The 19,402-nt window shown below is 44.3% G+C and overlaps 1 protein-coding gene across 1 annotated transcript; it reads right to left on the bottom strand.

The window, feature by feature from the left end:
* Positions 1-3,403: 3,403 nt before the first annotated feature.
* On the bottom strand, positions 3,404-18,338 carry ap1g2 (adaptor related protein complex 1 subunit gamma 2). The gene is made up of 22 exons (XM_054732687.2): positions 18,210-18,338; positions 17,513-17,715; positions 16,946-17,070; positions 16,627-16,768; positions 16,447-16,543; positions 16,284-16,360; positions 16,091-16,186; positions 14,366-14,446; positions 14,183-14,281; positions 14,047-14,102; positions 10,419-10,532; positions 10,190-10,330; positions 9,807-9,861; positions 8,758-8,880; positions 8,484-8,573; positions 5,892-6,019; positions 5,618-5,722; positions 5,388-5,535; positions 5,162-5,309; positions 4,881-5,032; positions 3,912-4,010; positions 3,404-3,724 (listed from the first exon to the last, which is right to left on the bottom strand). The coding sequence occupies exons 2-22, from the start codon at positions 17,711-17,713 to the stop codon at positions 3,632-3,634; spliced, it is 2,370 nt and encodes a 789-aa protein (XP_054588662.1). The 5' UTR covers positions 17,714-17,715; positions 18,210-18,338; the 3' UTR covers positions 3,404-3,631.
* Positions 18,339-19,402: the final 1,064 nt, after the last annotated feature.

Raw genomic sequence — 19,402 nt, 5'->3', positions numbered from 1 at the left:
AAGAAAACATTTGACCACAGACACCCACTAAATAACTTACAAGGTGTTTTTTTTATTAGAAAATGGCAAATAAGCCGGAATATTCAAAGACAATCTTAACAGCTGACAGAAGATTGTTTCTGCTCATTGCTTTACAGATAAGTCAAAAGTCTCATCGGTAGTGTTTCCACAAACGTGAGGATGAAATCAGTCAAAGATGAACCTGCTGGTCTTTGTGTTTTTACATTTAATACCTAAAATATCCTTCCTGTAAGCTGAGCTGTGCCTAATATCTACCACTATGCCTGGCTTTCATAATCAGATTTTCAATGTAAACAAATAATAGAGGGTTAATAATCAGGCTGAATGTTGTATGGGATTATTAAACAAAAACAACAGAAGGCACAGAGGAAAGGGTCAGGAGTTAAATACCTGGATCTTCTCAGTGTGAAGGCAACACAAGGTTGTGTTTAAAATCCACCCTTAGGCTAAGTTTTTCCACTTCAAGAAAAAAATAATCGCTTGCATTAAAGAACCGTAGAAGCTGATCTGTTAGTGTTTAATGACTTAACAGTGCAAACAGGAAAAAGACGTCTTCAGAGGTAGGGGTGTCGATGGAGTGATGTGAGCAACAACACGAACATGAGCTGCAAAAAATATCTTCTCTGAATCTATAAACAGTAGCTTGTAAAAACTAAAATCTCGTCGTCTCGTCTCGTCTTCCTCCGCTTATCCGGGTCCGGGTCGCGGGGGCAGCATCCCAACTAGGGAGCTCCAGACCGTCCTCTCCCCGGCCACCTCCACCAGCTCCTCCGGCAGGACCCCAAGGCGTTCCCGGACCAGATTGGAGATGTAACCTCTCCAACGTGTCCTGGGTCGACCCGGGGGCCTTCTGCCGGCAGGACATGCCCGAAACACCTCCCCGGGGAGGCGTCCAGGAGGCATCCTGACCAGATGCCCAAACCACCTCAACTGGCTCCTTTCGATCCGGAGGAGCAGCGGTTCTACTCCGAGTCCCTCCCGAATGTCCGAGCTCCTCACCCTATCTCTAAGGCTGAGCCCGGCCACCCTACGGAGGAAACTCATTTCGGCCGCTTGTATCCGCGATCTCGTTCTTTCGGTCATTACCCAAAGCTCATGACCATAGGTGAGGATTGGGACGTAGATCGACCGGTAAATCGAGAGCCTGGCTTTCTGGCTCAGCTCCCTCTTCCCCACGACAGATCGGCTCAGCGTCCGCATCACTGCAGACGCCGAACCAATCCGCCTGTCGATCTCCCGATCCCTCCTACCCTCACTCGTGAACAAGACCCCGAGATACTTAAACTCCTCCACTTGAGGTAGGACCTCTCCCCCGACCCGGAGGTGGCAAGCCACCCTTTTCCGGTCGAGAACCATGGTCTCAGATTTGGAGGTGCTGATCCTCATCCCAGCCGCTTCACATTCGGCCGCGAACCTACCCAGCAAGAGCTGAAGGTCAGAGCTGGATGAAGCTAGGAGGACCACATCATCCGCAAAAAGCAGAGACGAGATTCTCCTGCCACCAAACTCGACACACTCCACACCACGGCTGCGTCTAGAAATTCTGTCCATAAAAGTGATGAACAGAACCGGTGACAAAGGGCAGCCCTGGCGGAGTCCAACCCTCACTGGGAACAGGTCCGACTTACTACCGGCTATGCGGACCAAACTCACGCTCCTCTGGTAAAGGGACTGAATGGCCCTTAACAGAAAGCCACCCACCCCATACTCCTGGAGCGTCCCCCACAGGGTGCCCCTGGGGACACGGTCATAAGCCTTCTCCAAATCCACAAAACACATGTGGATTGGTTGGGCAAACTCCCATGCCCCCTCCATCACCCTTGCAAGGGTATAGAGCTGGTCCACAGTTCCACGGCCAGGACGAAAACCACATTGCTCCTCCTCTATCTGAGATTCAACTATCAATCGGACCCTCCTCTCCAGTACCTTGGCGTAGACCTTTCCAGGGAGGCTGAGGAGTGTGATCCCCCTATAGTTGGAACACACCCTCAGGTCACCCTTCTTAAAGATGGGGACCACCACCCCGGTCTGCCACTCCCTAGGAACTGCCCCCGATGACCACGCAATGTTGTAGAGACGTGTCAACCATGACAGCCCTACAACATCCATAGCCTTGAGATACCCAGGACGAACCTCATCCGCCCCCGGGGCTCCGCCGCTGTGTAGTTGTTTGACTACCTCAGCAACTTCTGCCCCCGAGATCGGACAGTCCATCCCCAGGCCTCCCAGCTCTGGTTCCTCCTCGGAATGCGCATTGGTGGGATTGAGGAGCTCCTCAAAGTATTCCTTCCACCGTCCGACTATAGCCTCAGTTGACGTCAGCAGCTCCCCATCCCCACTGTAAACAGTGTGAGCGAGTTGCTGCCTTCCTCTCCTGAGGCGCCGGACAGTTTGCCAGAACCTCTTTGGAGCCGATCGATAGTCTTTCTCCATGGCCTCACCAAACTCCTCCCACGCCCGAGATTTTGCCTCGGCAACTGTCACTGCTGCACCCCGCTTGGCTATCCGGTACCTGTCTGCTGCCTCCGGAGACCCACAGACCAGCCACGCCCTGTAGGCCTCCTTCTTCAGCCTGACGGCTCCCCGAACCTCTGGTGTCCACCAGCGGGTACGGGGGTTGCCACCACGACTGGCACCGGCCACCTTACGGCCACAGCTAGCAACAGCCGCCTCGACAATCGCAGAGTGGAACAAGGCCCACTCGGACTCAATGTCCCCCACTGCTCTCGGGACGTGGTCAAAGCTCTGCCGGAGGTGGGAGTTGAAGACCGTCTTGACAGGTTCTTCTGCCAGGCGTTCCCAGCAGACCCTCACTATGCGTTTGGGTCTGCCAGGTCTACGCGGCATGTTCCCTTGCCATCTGATCCAACTCACCACCAGGTGGTGATCAGTTGACAGCTCCGCCCCTCTCTTCACTCGGGTGTCCAAAACATACGGCCGCAGGTCAGATGATACGACTACAAAATCTATCATCGACCTGTGACCTAGGCTGCCCTGGTACCAAGTGTACCGGTGGGCATCCTTATGTTCGAACATGGTGTTCGTTATGGCCAAACTGCGGCTTGCACAGAAGTCCAATAACAAAACACCGCTCGAGTTCAGATTAGGTGGGCCGTTCCTCCCAATCACACCCCTCCAGGTCAAGCTAAAATCCTTGATTTTTAATGCTTTCATCTGAGTTGAAATATAAATAAAAACCTTAAAAGCAGATAAGAGTCCAGTTAAATGACAAAAACAATGTCAGGTTTTTTCTTTTAAAAAAATAAGTGATTTGGAAATCCTAAAACCATAATATTTAAACCGTTTACTCATGTTGCTGAATCCATCACACCAAGTAATAAATAGTACTGAAGTGGATTTAAAAAGTAAAGTGGCTTCAATAACTTAATAAACAATATTTAATCTGATTTTTCTTAAATGGACTCATAATTTTACTGTGTCGTTTGACCGCTCCCCTTTACAAATAAAACTACAAATTCAACTTTTTCAGAAAATTCCTGCAGATCCATAAGTGTGCACCATGTTCCTGATGAGTAGAAAAACCGTCACAAGGACATTCTTCAGAGAAAAACAACAAAACCGGTGCTCCGAGGACTCCAGATCCACACGATCAGAGTCCAGGCAAGGAGTCAACCTGGACCGTGTCCTGAACAGCTGATCCTTGGCTGGTGTACGAGATACGAATCCTCATTTTCAGATTAACCTGAAAGTTACAGGAAAAATGACATTTTATTAAACCCCGATTCTTGAAATATGTCAGTGAAACCTTCTGGACTTTGTGACATTTTATCACAGAGTTTGTAGGTGAAGGTCTTCTTCTAGGATGTGATATGATGGATGGCACCCAGAGCAGAAACGCCAACCACCATCGGGTTTCCTCGCAGACCCACCTTGTTTGGGTTGCTGAGAACCACCGTCTGGGTCAGCTCAGCTGCACCTCGAGCAGGAAGAGAGTCTCTGCTGGGGGCCTTCATGTGTAGCTGCACGCTCTGGAAGGATCAAACAAAACTAGGAATTATCAGATACGCATGTTGTTCAGCTCTGTTTGCCGTACCGTCTACCGACAAAAGCAGATATAGTCTGAATTCTTTACCGACGGCTGACCAGGATGTAGTCGAGGGTTCAGACGCCTACCCAAAGATAGAGCTGGGGGAAGCATTTACAAATCCTTTAAACCTTCACTTCTAAATACTGCAGACAACAAAAGACGTTTGGTCCTAGAAAACCGAGAATGGTGTTTAGCGCTCTCTCGTTTACCGTGGCGATGTGTGTTCTCACATCAGGGGGCCAGGGCCTAGGGATGACGGCCAACGGTGTGACCGTATTTGTGTTTAAAGCTAGCTCTTCAGTAGATTAGCCATTGCAGCTTTAATACAGAACTGTTGAGTTATTATTTATATTTGTGCTAAGCTGATATTTTTTGCCATATTTAAATATTTTAAATCAGAAAACTAATTTTAACATCGGATGAAAATAATTGGAGCAAATAAAAACGTAGCTTTCAGACAATTTTGTATATTTAGGAGGAAAAGTTCTCCAGATCAGTGAAGTAAAAAAATATCGATAATAATTCAGTTCTACCAGCTACACCCAGATCTGTTGGATTAAGTTATCACTTCAATTAAATCTGTCCGACAACGAAATAGGCTAAAAGATCTCAAATGCAACACATCATGTCCTGATTTAAAGAAACTCAAGAATAAAGAGTTTGGTGTAGAAGCCCCCTCCCTGTTAATCCCAGTAATCTCATATTTTAAAATCAAAAACAGGTTTAATGACAGACCATCTACACCTATTGATCCATCCTTTATATTCCTCATTATCTGCTCTAGCTCTGCAACAAAAACAGACAAACGAACCTTGGGTACTGCAGCTTGCAGGGTGAAGCTGCTGATGTCTGAGTCAGAGGAGTTGGAGGCTGTGAGGGTGGCCAACAGGCCCGAGTCTGACTCTTGTTCACAGCCGAGTGTCAAAGTCACGCCATGTTTCTCATAAATGGTCACAGTGGGAGCTGTGGAGGGGTGACGGGAACAAGATATTATGCGCTTGCTTTTGCCTAAATTATGTTCAAGAATGAACCCTTTTTGTGTCCAGATATAAAATCTGTCCAGCATCAGCTTAGTGCATCTGTAGATCAGACCTGAGGATGGGGGAGTAAGCTCTAATCCACCCAACAGATCCAGGAGGTCTCCTCCAGCGGCGGTGGTTGTACTGATGGGCTGCGCCGGTGCCAGGCTGGGCTGAAGGGGCTCCTGAGGGCCACTCAGTAGGTCTAGGAGATCACACACCTGAAACACAGAAAGGAGGAAAACACTCACCCATTTGAACACCAACACATTAGTGAATACTTGATCATGACTTCGTACCGGCCCAGCAGGCTGCTGCGCCAGCACCAACTCCTCCTGTTTGACTTTGGTCACTTGGATCTCCTTGATGGTCTCCTCTGATGCATCTTCGCTGTTCTGGCCCGAAGAGTTCCTCTGAATCACCGGCATCCTCTCCAGCACTGCTGCCCTGAGGAGAGACCACCTCAGTTACCAGTTTCAGGTTCACGGATGAATAAAACCTGTGCTGTTTAGGGAAATCTCTCTCCTACCTCATGTGGTCATATTTTTTGAAGAGCGCGTTGTATTCAACCGCCCTCTGCTGGAGCTCCAAGTCGATGCAGCTCCCATAGATGCTAACGATGCTCCTGATGCGACTAGAACAGGGATGAGGAGACAGGAAGTAATCTTAATGTTGTCTCTCTCTAATCCTACAGATAATCTGTGAGTCTAACACGTACAGAAATAAAAGGCACGTGACTAAGTGTTTTATGATTTTGCTTGGTAACTAATATTTTAACAAAGGGCATAGATGTTTCTTCTTACTCCACATTGTCAGAGATGCGTGTGCTCAGTTTCATGGTGGCGGTGAGAGCGAAGCCTCTGGTTGCTGGTGACGACATGTGAGACTGTAGAACAGTCTCCAGAGCGTCCAGGACGTCGTCCTCCGTGACCTGATGGGACAAAAAGATGTTTGAAAGATGGTTTCAAGCACAAAAAGAGGAATCTGGGAGTTTTTTTATAGCATATTTACCTTAAAGAGCAAGTCACCCCCTACCAGAGTATTACTCCACTCCCACTTCCTGTTTGAAAAATGCAACAAATGCTGTTGCCTAGCAGACCGAGAGGGCGGAGCCGCTAACAAATACACACACACACAGGCTCACAACATTGTGACATCATATGGTACCAGCTAATGTTCAAGGGCACCTCTTAGCCAATAGCGATGGCAGATTTAAATTCAAATGCAGTGCAGAGTTTTTACCTGACAACAGCGCAACACTGACAGTTTTAGGCAGAAAATTAAATTTTTAACTAAAATGCACTTAAGTGCAAAACTACTGACTACACGTGTCTGCAGCACGATCAGACACACATTTATATAGTTTATCAGAAAAAAAAGTTGATTTGGGGTGACTTGCTCTTTAACTTTATGATGAATAAAGAAAACCTTGCTCAGTCACTAATGAAAACATCTTTGTTTAGTAATGTGTTCAACGTCTGGATGTGGGTGACCCTGTAGTGTGGCCCTTTCTAAGCTTGGCACTGACTAGTTTCACATCACCAGTTATCTGCATTCATCATCAGTTCACACACCCTGATGCTGCCTTTTAAAGGGACTGTAAGGCAGTTTGACAGTCAAAACATGTATAGAAATAATAAATGTCTTCTTCATACATTCTCCTGCAATGCCCTGGTCCTGTAGGATGAGCCCTGGCATTTTTACTGTGATTGCCTGTTTTTCTGTAAAATCACAGAAAAAGAGAGATGCTCGGGTCGAGCAGGCTCCTTCATGCGCGTTCACGCTCAGGCATCGCCCGTAGCATTTGCTATCAGTAGCTTTAGCAGCAGAGAGAGAGGTAGTGCCAACTCAGCGACTTTGTCAACACCGACCGCTACTGGAGATCCTTCCTGCCAACAGCCATTGTAATATACAACAACTCTTTGATGACTTGTTAATTATTATTATTCTGAGCTACTACAGCAATCAATTTCCCTCTGGGATTAATAAAGTATTTTTGAATAGAATTTAATTGAATTTGTTGCTGTTCCTAATGCCTAGTGATGAATCTAGCTACATTTCTGAGGACCCTTAGCTACTTTCTTTAGAACTTTCTTCTAGATATTTCCTGCAAATTAGCAACAAAACAGCCATTTTTGCTCCGAACCGTTCTTTGAACGTTGTTTCAGCTGTCATCAAGGATATAAATGTTACAGATACAAAGAACATCACTGGTGCTTTAGCTCACCTAGTAAGGTGTCTGACTCTCATGTAAGAGACCTGGGTTCGATTCTGGGTGTGAACAAAGTTTGTTATTTGGAGTTTCTTTTTTACATTAATGATAATTTTTTTACAGTAATAAGACGCCCAAATTTTTATTTGAGACTCACCGAACGGCATTGAATTCACAGATAAAAAAGATGTGGGTTCAACTTTCATTTTGGAACAATTTTTCAAGCAAGGGAAGGGAATGATCTGAGCATGCAGGAGGACTGACCCATCATAAACCTTTGTCGGCTGTGCTGAAGAGAAAGGTACAGAACCAAATTATTTAATTAATTAGCTGCGTGTTCTCCTGTCCTCCGGGACACACACACACACACACACACACACACACACACACACACACACACACACACACACACACACACACACTGCACGTTCGGCCGGCCGACGAGAAAGCAGCTGCAGAGACAGAGGCACATTATTTTTTATTAATTTCCTGTGTTCTTCTGTCCTCCGGGCCACACACACACACACACACACACACACACACACACGGGACTGTCTCAGCTGTTATTTTCATTAAGGAGTGTGCACGTACAGCATGCGCGCCTCGTGCATGAGCCTACTATTGAAGCTGCCGTTACGCTTTTGGCCTGAGGGGGCAATCGCGAGCATAAAAATTGAAAAGTCCCTTTACCTTCCAAAAGGAAAACAGGTGGTTTCCTTCTGAACATGCTCCAGATGAGTTTTTGAAAATATACAACTCAAAATCACCCAATAATGTCTGATATCCTCAACTTAAACAAATGTTCACTAAAACTAACCCATCAAGTCTACAAGGTGGTAAAAACTTTATTTAAACCCTCCCGTCACCTCCGTCTGACAAACAAAACCTCCCAGTGGGATCTTAATCTACCTAATTAATGGGAGGGTCCAAAACTTTACCAAAAATAAAAATATACACATTTAAATTACAAACCAACTTTTATTTTTACTGCTTTAAAGAAAACAAGAGTGGATCAAACCAATAATTTACTGAAATCAATGAAAATAGCCACAACACATGCTGTTCCATATCCCTCTGTGTAGCCTCCCTGTGTTTGTTACAATCCCCGACCTAGACACGGGTTGTAAAAATGAAAAAACACTCACAATCTCCCACACAGTCGCATCAATCCTCGACTGTTTACCTGCACAGGTTCGGTCTCCTGACACTCTCCTCTCAGCAGCAGGTCTCCATACTCTCCTATGCACCAGCACGCCACCTGGACCAGAGATTGCTGTGGAAACAAAGATGAACAGTTAAATCCTCTGTATACACACCTGGATAGAAAACATGTAACTCAACACTTCAAACTGCGCCACTCTTCAGACACAAGCTCACGTTACTGAATCCTAAACTAAATTTGGTTCCATCAAAGCTGAGCGGCTCCTTTAAGAGCAGAAACAACCAACCGCTCGGACCTGGGAGATGTCCTCGAGCAGAGCCCGGTAGAGCTTGTGGACGGTGTAACAGTGCAGCTCTGACGTGTTGGTGATGAGCTGAATCAGGTTGGGTACAGTTTCGTCCCTCACGTCGCCCCCTGCCTGGCAGGGTGAGAATAACAGACAGGAATGTGGGTCACAAACACCAGATGTTTCTCAGCTCCAACCACATCTGGATTTAACCAATCAGTGAACAACAGGCTTTGAGTGTTCAAGAGATGATTGGATAACTCAACGAGTGTGCTGAAACAGGGAAACAACTAAAACAGGCAGGATTGGGGGTCTTTGAATAAAAGCTTTACAGCGGAGTTATTTCTAAAATAAACTCATTAACTTCTAAACAACCAGACTTTTACTGAGACCAGAGGAGTTGACGTGTCTGAGGCCCTGTCCACACGTAGCCGGGGATCTGCCAAAGCGTAGATATTTTTCTACGTTTTGGCCTGTCATCCACACGAAAACGGAGTTTTTTCACACGAAAACAGATCTTTTTAAAAACTCCGGCCAAAGTGAAGATCTGCGTTTTCTCCGTTTTGGGTGTCTGCGAGTGGACAGACAAAACCGGAGTTTTAAGGTCCGCAAAGTCACTTTCCGCGGCAAAAAATGCTGACATCACGTGTGCGACCTGTGTTTACACTAGCCGGCATCATGGAAGCCCTCAGAGCTGTGCTTGCTTTATCAGTTGTCCAAGTGCTTTTTGCTTGTTTGTTTTTGCAAGCGGAATTACTGCTCCTTGTGGAAGACCACAGACGAAGGACGAGGTTAAGAACGGGGGAAGTACTGCCGCCTACAGGTCTGGCATGTCCTTAACAACGTATTTATCCGGGTACGTGTGGACAGAGTTTTTTTTTTTTAAACGAGGTGGTGTGGATGCAAGTTTTTGGAGGGGCGGATATTCGTTTAAAAAAAAAAAAACGGCTACGTGTGGACTAGGCCCAAGTTAAGGAGGTTTCTGCTCCTGGAGGCGACATCCACCTTTTCTTGACAGGGTGAACGGATGAAGGGTGTGTGTCTCTGTGAGCTCTTACCGTAGTGAGGACATGCAGGATGGTGTCAATGTGCCAACGCTGGGAGGGTGCATACCTAACAGACACACACAGCTAACTGAGTAGTGCTGATAGAGAACACACACACACACACACACACACTCAGTCTTCTGCTTATACACACAAACAGTGCATTGAGTTGCTGTATAAGGCTCTGTGGAAACAGACACAGAGTGATGTGTGTGAACGAATAAAGGAAGAACAATGATCTCATTGTTGCAGACTCAACTGGACATAAACCGCGACGTGAAAATGTGTACATTACATAAATCTAATTAATAATCAATAGTCTGAGAAAAACACAGCCTAGTTCTTCTGACACACCACCGTGCAGCAGAGTAACGAGCCTGCAGTGTTTCACTCACCTTTCAGCGGCGATGAAAATGCCGCTAGCAGCTTGAGCCTTGAGCTCGAGGGGGCAGGAGGAGAGGAAGACGAGCAGCTCCTTCATCATAGAGCGGATGTTGGAAGCTGACACCAAAGCCAAGGAGAGCTCTAAGGCTCGTCTGGTGGACCGCGAGAGGAACAGAGGTGGGAACTGATCAGCTGATGTTCTTTCATCAGCACCACTAACCAAAAGAAGCTGCTACTCACCGCTTGACAGATGCGTCCTGGTCCTTCAGACAGTCCACTATAGTCCCGCGGTGCCGCTGCACCGCATTATGGTCCGTCACAACTATTTTCTGAAGAGAAGTCATGGCGATATACCTACATGTGGACAAAAACAAACACATATAGGAGGTTTTTAAGATTCCTGCAGCTTAATACTGAATTACACAGCGACCTGCAGGGCGCACCTTAGCCATGAAACTGTTTGGGGTGAAATCTAATTTTAGGTCTTTAATGATGCGACAAGTGTTTCTATGGCAAGAAGGTGGAGACACTCTGAATAAACATCTCAAAAACATACGAGGATGGACGCCTCGCTGCTGGAGTTTTAGGAGAAAAAGGAGACCTGTCTTATCTGATAACTGACAGCATGACCTTTAAATAACTAAAACATGAAATCATTTCATTTTTTATAAATATGCAAGGAAGACGGACACTAATCCTGTGATCACTTTGAGCTTTTATTAGGATCTCTACATCATGGAAAAAGCCACAAGCACCATTGTTTGGTAGAAATATTTTATTATTTAAGCTGATTACTCTGATCACACTGCACTCACTGCTTCCCTTCAGCTGGAACATGGTAGTTGTTTTCTGATGGATTAAAGTAGAAAATATCCAGAGTTCATGCGTTAAAGGTCTTATTCCCTCCTTTTTTAATAAATATGATGTGGTCTCTATGAATGAATTATTTCTGAGTCATTTTGAGAGGAAAAAAGCTCTGGCGATCGTGTTTTAGGGGTTAGAAGTTTGTTGGAGGAGTAGAGGACAGGAAATGACGGGATTACAAGTTTTACTAATATTCATCATATGCTAACCTCTAATTGGCTAACAAAGTGACTCTTCCGCTGCCTCCGTTCCTTTTCTTTCTCGGGTAAAAAATGAAACGTGGATGTTTTGTCTCCTCAAATAACACAAGCCTGAACGTGTTCCACCGTGATGTGGAATTGCTAATGCTAATGGTTAGCTTCTACAAGCTCTGTTCTCTCCTGGTCACTAAATAATCACAGCTTCCCCTATCAAGAGCTAAAATGGGCGGGGCCATGAATGCTAATGTTCCTTGTGACGTACAAGAGACGGGGTGTTTCTCAATGCCAAGGAACCTTGCCTTGATGTCTTGGCCCCGCCCCGGTTGCCTAGGAGATACGTCATCAGGAGCCGCCAAGACATGTTCCAATGTTCATGTTCTACTGAGGCATGTGTTCTCCGTTTGTTAGCTGTTTAGCTAGCTGAGCAAGGATACATGGGAGGTGTCTTGTAGCCTAGCCTTGGTCAAAAATTACCCAGAATACACTGCTGTGTTTTCAAAGGGATGGCGGATCATAAGCCGGCAGCTACTTCAGGGTCAATTTTCAGGTTTAAAAGTAAGAAAACTAATTAAAATTATTATTATTTTTTTATCCAAAGAAATTACCTATGGTTGGTTAGTTGCTTATTAGTGCAGTTTCGGTGGCTAGCGGGTAGAAACTCACTTCTATATTTAATTTAACAAATATACATGTAAAATGTAACGTTATCTCCCGTGTCACGTGGCGTTACGTGACCGCCATGGAAGCCACGGTCAGTCTGTTCCATTTAACAGTTTTCTTTGACCAAGGAAGGACAGTGTACTTGTAAGCAAGGCGCCTGGCCTCGCAAGACATCACCTCGCATGGCAAGGTGACTTGACATTGAGAAACACCCAGGGTCTTTCTTACTCAAGCATTTCCCAGTCTTTTATTTTGGCGGCTTAAGCCTGAGTCATGCTTCTCCGTCTGCGTCAGTGCGGAGATGCAGGAAATAGGGGTTGGTGACCATTTTCACATTCAGCATGCATGTTAAACTCGATGATCGATTGTATTTCAAAAATAACATTTAAAAATAGTTTATCAGAGAACAATGGTAGTATCTATGGCCAGCATGTAACGGCGCCACTATTTACAGGTGATCAAATGTTATGAAGGTCCAAATTAGGAGTCCAACGTTACTTTATTTGAACTAAAATTAGTACAGTAAATCATAAAATTATTTGAATCAAATAAATGTTTTCATAACATTCAGACGTTAGTATAAAACAAATATAACTACCAGCTAATTAAAAGGTCTAACTGATTAATCAGTTAAAAAAAACAACACTGACCAAAAGACCAAAACAAAAAAAGTTGTATTTTTATCGTTGGAACTGGAAGGAAAAATGCCACAGGATGAAATACCACTAAGCAAGTCGGGGGTTACAAATTAAACCGTCACACTGCCCAGGCGGCTATTTTATAAAGCTTACTTACACACAAAACTGGGTCGGAAAACTGCGTAAGCAACTTTCCACGCAAACTTTGGGATTTATGAGAGAAAACTTAGTGGAAAAATGTGCGCAACTTTAAGTTGACTAAGGACCTGGCTTACGCTCATTTTGGACATGGAGAGCACCTGCAGTGCTGCTGCTGAGAAGGATACAATTATGAAATCCTGCAGCATGATCACCTGTAATTCTTCGTTTTCACACAGAGCAAGAATGGATTTTCTCTTATTTGTTTTGCAAAAGCACTCTTCCTTTCATTTCTCCACCTCACCCACAGGTACCTCAACTTCTGCTTCTGTGAAATAGCGCTTCCTTGATCTGCCTTGAGCTACGGTCGCCATGTCATTGGTGGAGCGCTGCAACAGCCGGCTTAGGTACATGCACGAGATCCACAAGGCACTTTGCATTAACTATTTATGGCATTAAGTGGGCGTGGTGAGGGCGGGATGTGACTAAAATGCAGCTGAGAAACTTTCTCGTTAAGTCTCCGATTTATAAAGCGGAGATTACGTGCAGCTGTGCGTACTCCATGTTTGATAGATCACAAACCTGCTTGGCGTAAGTACATTTGTTTGCTGAGCTTAAGTACAGTTTTAGTAAGGATTCTACGCAATGTTTGATAAATGAGACCCCTGGTGTTTTGCCCTCGTTCTGCCAGTGTGCATCATGGAACAACAAAGTGAAAGTAATCGTTTTTATCTGTTACCTAGTAATAAAGTGTGATGACCACTGGATTACATTTAATTCAACTTGTTTAGTTAATAACACAAAATGAACAAAATTAATTAATTAATTAATTAATTAAATAAACTGTTTAAAATGACAATTAAAAAAATATCACCTAACAATAAATATTCTTTTTTTTTTTCAGTTTAGATGTTTGTCAGTCTACCTTAAGTCAACTATTGATGTGGGAGAGAAAAGATGTTATCTAGTCCGGCAGGTCTGACAGGAATACGCCAGTCTCATTAATGTCACCCGGTAACAGGGAGCTGCAGCAGAAACCAGACAGACTTGTCTGCCCCTAGGAGACTCGCACAACAGGAAACGCTATAACAGGCCTCCACCTTCACTGCTGAAATGCAATGAAATCAGGGATGAAACCAAATGGGCAGACAGGGACCGTCTGGTGTGGAAATGCCTCAAGGAAAACAATTAGCCAGCTCAGATGATGGCAGCCTGCTGGGAAAAGTTTCCTCTCATTGACTGCACTGAGTCTAGCCTTGGCAAAAGAAAAAAGCCAAAACCACGCTGAGAGATTAGAGGAAAAGGAGGGATATAAACGATAAGAAAAACAATGATGAGGAGAGGAAGCAGGAAAGAAGCAGCACTGACCGGATGTTCCTGTCGTTGTTCAGGAGAAACCTTCCCAGAATGTTTACGGCCAGAACCTGAGGAACAAGTCGGGTCTTTTAGGAATTTCTTATCAAATGGGAAACTTCTTTTTTTTTTTTTCCACCGTGAGCCTTACTCTGAGTCCGCTCTCTGACTTTATGTCCAACACGGTGAGAACGGTCTCATACAGCACAGCGTTCCCCACGGTCTTCGTACTGTCGGTGTTGGTGGCCACCTGGGAGGACAATCTCACGTTACTACAAAGCTCTTAGATCCCAACATGTGTCGTCAGTTCAGGAATCACGTGTAAAAGTTTAACCTGAGCTAAGAGGTCGTTCATAGCATCACTGGCTGTTTCATTGTTCCGACCGAGGACTCTCAGCAATCTCAAGATGCGAACCTGGAAGTAGAAAAAAAAGATGCACTTAACTTTTACAAGAACCACAAAAATGTTCGAGACATGCAACTTTTTGTTCTGTTTCATAAGCTGGACATCTGAGAACTAAAACCGGGGTTCCTACAGGTTTCATCAAGTTAAATTCAAGACTTTTTAAGACCTTTTCAAGACCACTTGTGTAAAAAATGTGTTCATTTATTTATCTTATTTTGCCAAAACACTCGGTAGCGAACAGCAGCAGAGCGGTTTGAACGTTCACAGAGAGGGTAGCTAGATGTAAAACAAATGTTTAAAACATAACATCAGTAGGGCTGAGTACCAAAAGATACTTCTTGATACTATTACTTTGACGATAACTGGACTTTGATGGCGGTACCTTAACAATACTTTTGTTGGAATCTTTATTTTTTCATTTTAAGAGAGGATAACAAACTACCTAAAGGTGTTGTTCTTATTGTTTATATTATTTTATTATATTTATTTATATTATACCTAATTTCAATCTTTTCTAAGCAAAAACAGAGAAAAGCTACAGTGCAAACAACCCTGATGAACTGCTTTTAAAATGCTGGCAAACAGCAGCTAAGTTGGTTTGATGTCCTGTTCCTGCTTTTATCAGCCTCCATCCTCAGGCTCCTCTAGCGATGTGGAAGCTGACGGACTCGGGTTTACTGTTCTGCAGTCAGACATCCCGCACTTCAGCTCTCAAGATGATGCCCTGCACAACGAGCAGCTTTGTTAAACAGCTTTGGGCTGCATGGTGGCGCAGTGGTTAGCACTGTTGCCTCGCAGCACGAAGGTCGCAGGTTCGAAACTCGGCTGCGGCCTTTCTGCGTGGAGTTGCGTGTTCTCCCCATGCATGCGTGGGTTTCCTCCGTGTCCTCCGGTTTCCCCCACAGATCACAACGTGCCCTATAGGTTATAAATTGTGCGTCGCTTTGGATAAAAGCGTCTTCTAAATAAATAAACAAACTGCTGCTACTCCTGATTTTCACGGCACAAATCTTCTTGCTGGTGTTGCGTTTAGCTGCCGCTTACTTTTACCAAATGCATCTAAATGTTTGAGTTTCTCTAGCATTTTCATCCGCAAACTGCAAAGAAGTGTTATTGAAAGGAGACGCATCTCCCTGACTCGTAACGTGACTCGGGATCAGTCATGTGACCCACGGTGGCACGTTTGGACTTTTAATACTTTTCTTCCTGATATCGGTACCTACCGAATGTTATCACTCAGTCCCAAAGAGGTCCAGAGTTCTGGCACCCAGCCCTAGGTGTCAGTCAACCTTGCTCATGTTCTGCAGAGGTTTTCCGTGTTTCTCCTCTGCTGGAGGTCTGTGTTTTGTATGACTGCTGCGGTGCGGGAGCTGAATGCATCACGTGTTTGGAGTATTTTGGCCCGAGGCTGTGCTACGTTCTCAATTATTGGTTCTGCCGCTTTAAATTTAAGCAACATTATAAAAAAAATAAAAAGATTGTAAGATTGCGGTTGACAAATTAAACTTTAGAGGACAAATACAGTACAGAGGATTTACATACAAGTCAAAATTCAAGATTATACAAGGCTTTTTAAGGTATTAGTTCCAATTTCCTAAATTCAATGCTTTCAAGATTTTTTAAAGACCCCGCAGGAACTCTATAAAAGCTGACCTGTAGGAAAGGATCACTGACTCCTGCCACGTCGTGGTCTGGAGAGTAACCTGAAATGACCAGGCCTTTCATGATCTGAACTAGATCTGGAACCGTCTGCAAAACACAGCAAAACACAGTGAAACAACTGAAGAGGTCTCTGCAGAGCTCCCGGATCAGGATGTGTGTGTGTGTGTGTGTGCAGCGTTCGCACCTTCCTGAACCGCTCCAGAGTTTCTGGGTTCCGCTCGCACAGCTCAGTGATCAGCACCACAGCACCGTGCAACACACCTGCAGGTAAAAAAACACAAACAGAGGAACGTGGGGACGTTGGAGATGATATTGGACAGATGAGTGTGTTGTTATAATATGCTAACCGTGGTTTTTCTCAGAGAGGAGGGAACGAGCGGCCGAGACAAAGAGCTCTCCCAGATCCTGGACCTTTCTTACAATGTGAACAGCACACAAAGCAGCCTAAAGGAAACAAGTTCACAGGATTATGAGGTGCTGCTGAATGACACACACACAAAAAAAAACGTCTCTGTGAAAGTGCTCACCTTTTTCTTTATGTAGGAGTTAGCGGACCGCAGCAACCTGTCGATCTCTGGAGCCAGATCCCTGCACATCTCAGCTGAACCCATGCAGGCCAGCGTGCACAGAGCGAGAGACTGGATGTACTGGTTACTGTGGGACAAGTCGCTGAGAGACACACGGAAAATAGGGTTAAGGAAGAAATTAAAAAGTGACTTGTTTTATTTAAACCAGTCAATTAGCTTTTTCATTCTGTCATTGTTCCTCCTAACCAAACAAGTCCCAGTGTAATGTTAGCACACTCAGATAGACTTCTGAAAATAAACAGCTGTCAGCAGGCCTAACTTCTTGATGGAGTTGGTGATGAGCAGGCTGGCATCCTGCTTCTCATCCAGAAGCATCATGGCTCCCAGGTATCCCACGCGCTTCTCGCTGTAGCGAGGGCTGGCTATCATCCGAACACACTCCATCTAGAGGGAACAGTACCGACTCGGTAAAATGTGAAGTGACTTGAAGTGCTGACACTGCTAATGAGCAAAGACTACAGCAGCTCCACAGAGGGGAGTATGGAGCTGAGAAGAACTCGGTGGCCTACTTGTAGGAGATTTGCACACTTTGACAGGCTTTGCTTGAGGGAATAGAACACAATTCTCATTGTTAGGATAAGAAGGAAGGTGTAAAAGAGCAAGAGCTACAAGTTTGCAGAACTGCAGCAACATTTAGTACACAAATCCTTATTTTCAGCCCACATTTACAACAGTTTTCCAACACTTTGTGCCTCAGGTCAGTGCTCTGGATGCGGGAGGTGCCTTTCAAGTGAACGGAAACATTCCAGCTCCTCCATGCTTTCTCACAATCACATCCCATCCGAACCCAGCAAACACATGACGGGAATTAACCAAATCTCCTCACCTGACCAAAGTGAGCCGGGTAGCCCAACATGTGCACATAGAGCAGCTTGGCCAGGTTGTGAGATCGGCTCCCGTTGTCGTTCTGTCTGAACTGGGCCCGGATGGCTGCACACTCCCTCTGGATGACACCCCGCTCCTCACACTGGGTCCGAGCTGACCTGATGGCCCGGATCATCTCCTGCAAGGGAACTGATGGAGACATGGCTGTGTGTGCGTGCGTGCGTGTGTGTGTGTGTGTGTGAGAGAGAGAGAGTAACAGATTATTAATTACTTAAATTTCTCATTTCCCAGAAATCTATCACAAAGTCAATTAGATTTTCACTTTCTGTTCCCAAACACCCCGATAGGCTAATCTGCTGGTCCATAAGGTGCAGAATTAGAAATGCGTTTCAAACCACTTTAAACCTTACCATAAAAACTGTCCTGGTGACAAAAAGGGTCGTTTTAATACAATTTAATGTCAATTATCTCCAAACATGTTATTTTAATGTGGTGAAAAACAAAATCAATCGACGAATAAACAAACAAGTTAGCGTGACACTGCTGTGATGATGGTGCAGGTCAGTGAAGCAGACCGAACCGAGCCAACTGTCCGGCTAACCGTGTGATGCTGCTGTCTACCAGTGAGCTAAAGCGCTAGCTACCTTATAATAGCTTCTGTTCCGGTGAATATTTTAATTGATACAACAGTGACGTACCTCAATAGTGGTGCTAGTTGTAAGAAAAGTAAACACGCTGAACCGGAGCCCCTCAATCTTCGGCCGCTGTCAGTTAGAAACCCAAATACAAGCAGGTGGAGTCAAAAGGAACTCTATGTTCACTCTACTTCCGGTATAACCTTTCACAATAAAACACACCCACTACAAAACATAAAAATTGGCACCAAATATCAGGGAGTTTCTAATAATGCACTTTGTTAACATAGCACATATAAATATGCTAGGAGTTACAAAAAATTAGGATTCTATTTTTAGAAGTATGTTCATTTTTCGCACAATTTTATTGTGTTCAAATGTAGTGTACAACAGCAGACAATTGACATTGTTAGTGAAGTAAAACTAATTGCAGTGCTAAATCTAATATAAAAATAATGTTTTCATTTTGAAAAAAAAATGTTTGAAAGAGATGATAACAGGGTAAATAAAAAGTACATATGAAAAATATGGGGAAATATTGAAGAAGAAAAAAACAATTGTGTAATCTGAGTAATTATGCTCTTTTTATATACTACTTGTTTTGCATTTCAATGCAAATACAATGTTTGGAGGCAATAATAATTTGTTGAAATTGTAGACTCCATATAAAATAATATGAAATATGTCTTATAAGGTAGAAGATGACTTGTTTTGAAACAATTCTACTTTTTATAAAGTTTTGTTTATTTTTTAAGTTTTGTATAGTTGTATTTCATTTTGAAATTGCGCAACGTTTTGCTATCATACAGCCAAGGAGACTTTTATTTTGAAGGCGACCCTTTCATCGTCGTTCTCTTAGTAATGTCTGCCTTTACTCACCTTAGCTTTTCATACCTGTGCATGACTTCCGCAATTTGATCACTTATGGTGGAAGATCTCCTCCCACTCTGGGTCAGGTGCTTCAGCCTGTGGATAAAAGATTGATGAGGTGAGGAAGGTAGGTTCTGGTACCAGTGCACCAAATGCAGTAGAGAGCACATTAGAGACAACTAATTCTCATCAAATATGCACAAAACACGTGAAAGAAGACAGAAACATTAAATGGTATATAGAATCAATGAAACAGACTTTTAAATGCAACACGTGGAAACTGCTAGACTGGCAAGCCATCCTATGTGAATATATAAAACTTTGCAAGGCAAGACTGTGGTCTAATTCACTTGGCATGGGAAACTGCAGTATAAATAAAATATATA

Source organism: Nothobranchius furzeri, chromosome 11 (assembly GCF_043380555.1).
Source record: "Nothobranchius furzeri strain GRZ-AD chromosome 11, NfurGRZ-RIMD1, whole genome shotgun sequence".
Lineage (NCBI taxonomy): Eukaryota > Metazoa > Chordata > Actinopteri > Cyprinodontiformes > Nothobranchiidae > Nothobranchius > Nothobranchius furzeri.
Note: the sequence above shows the minus strand (reverse complement) of the source record. Positions and strands in the feature narration are given on the sequence as shown.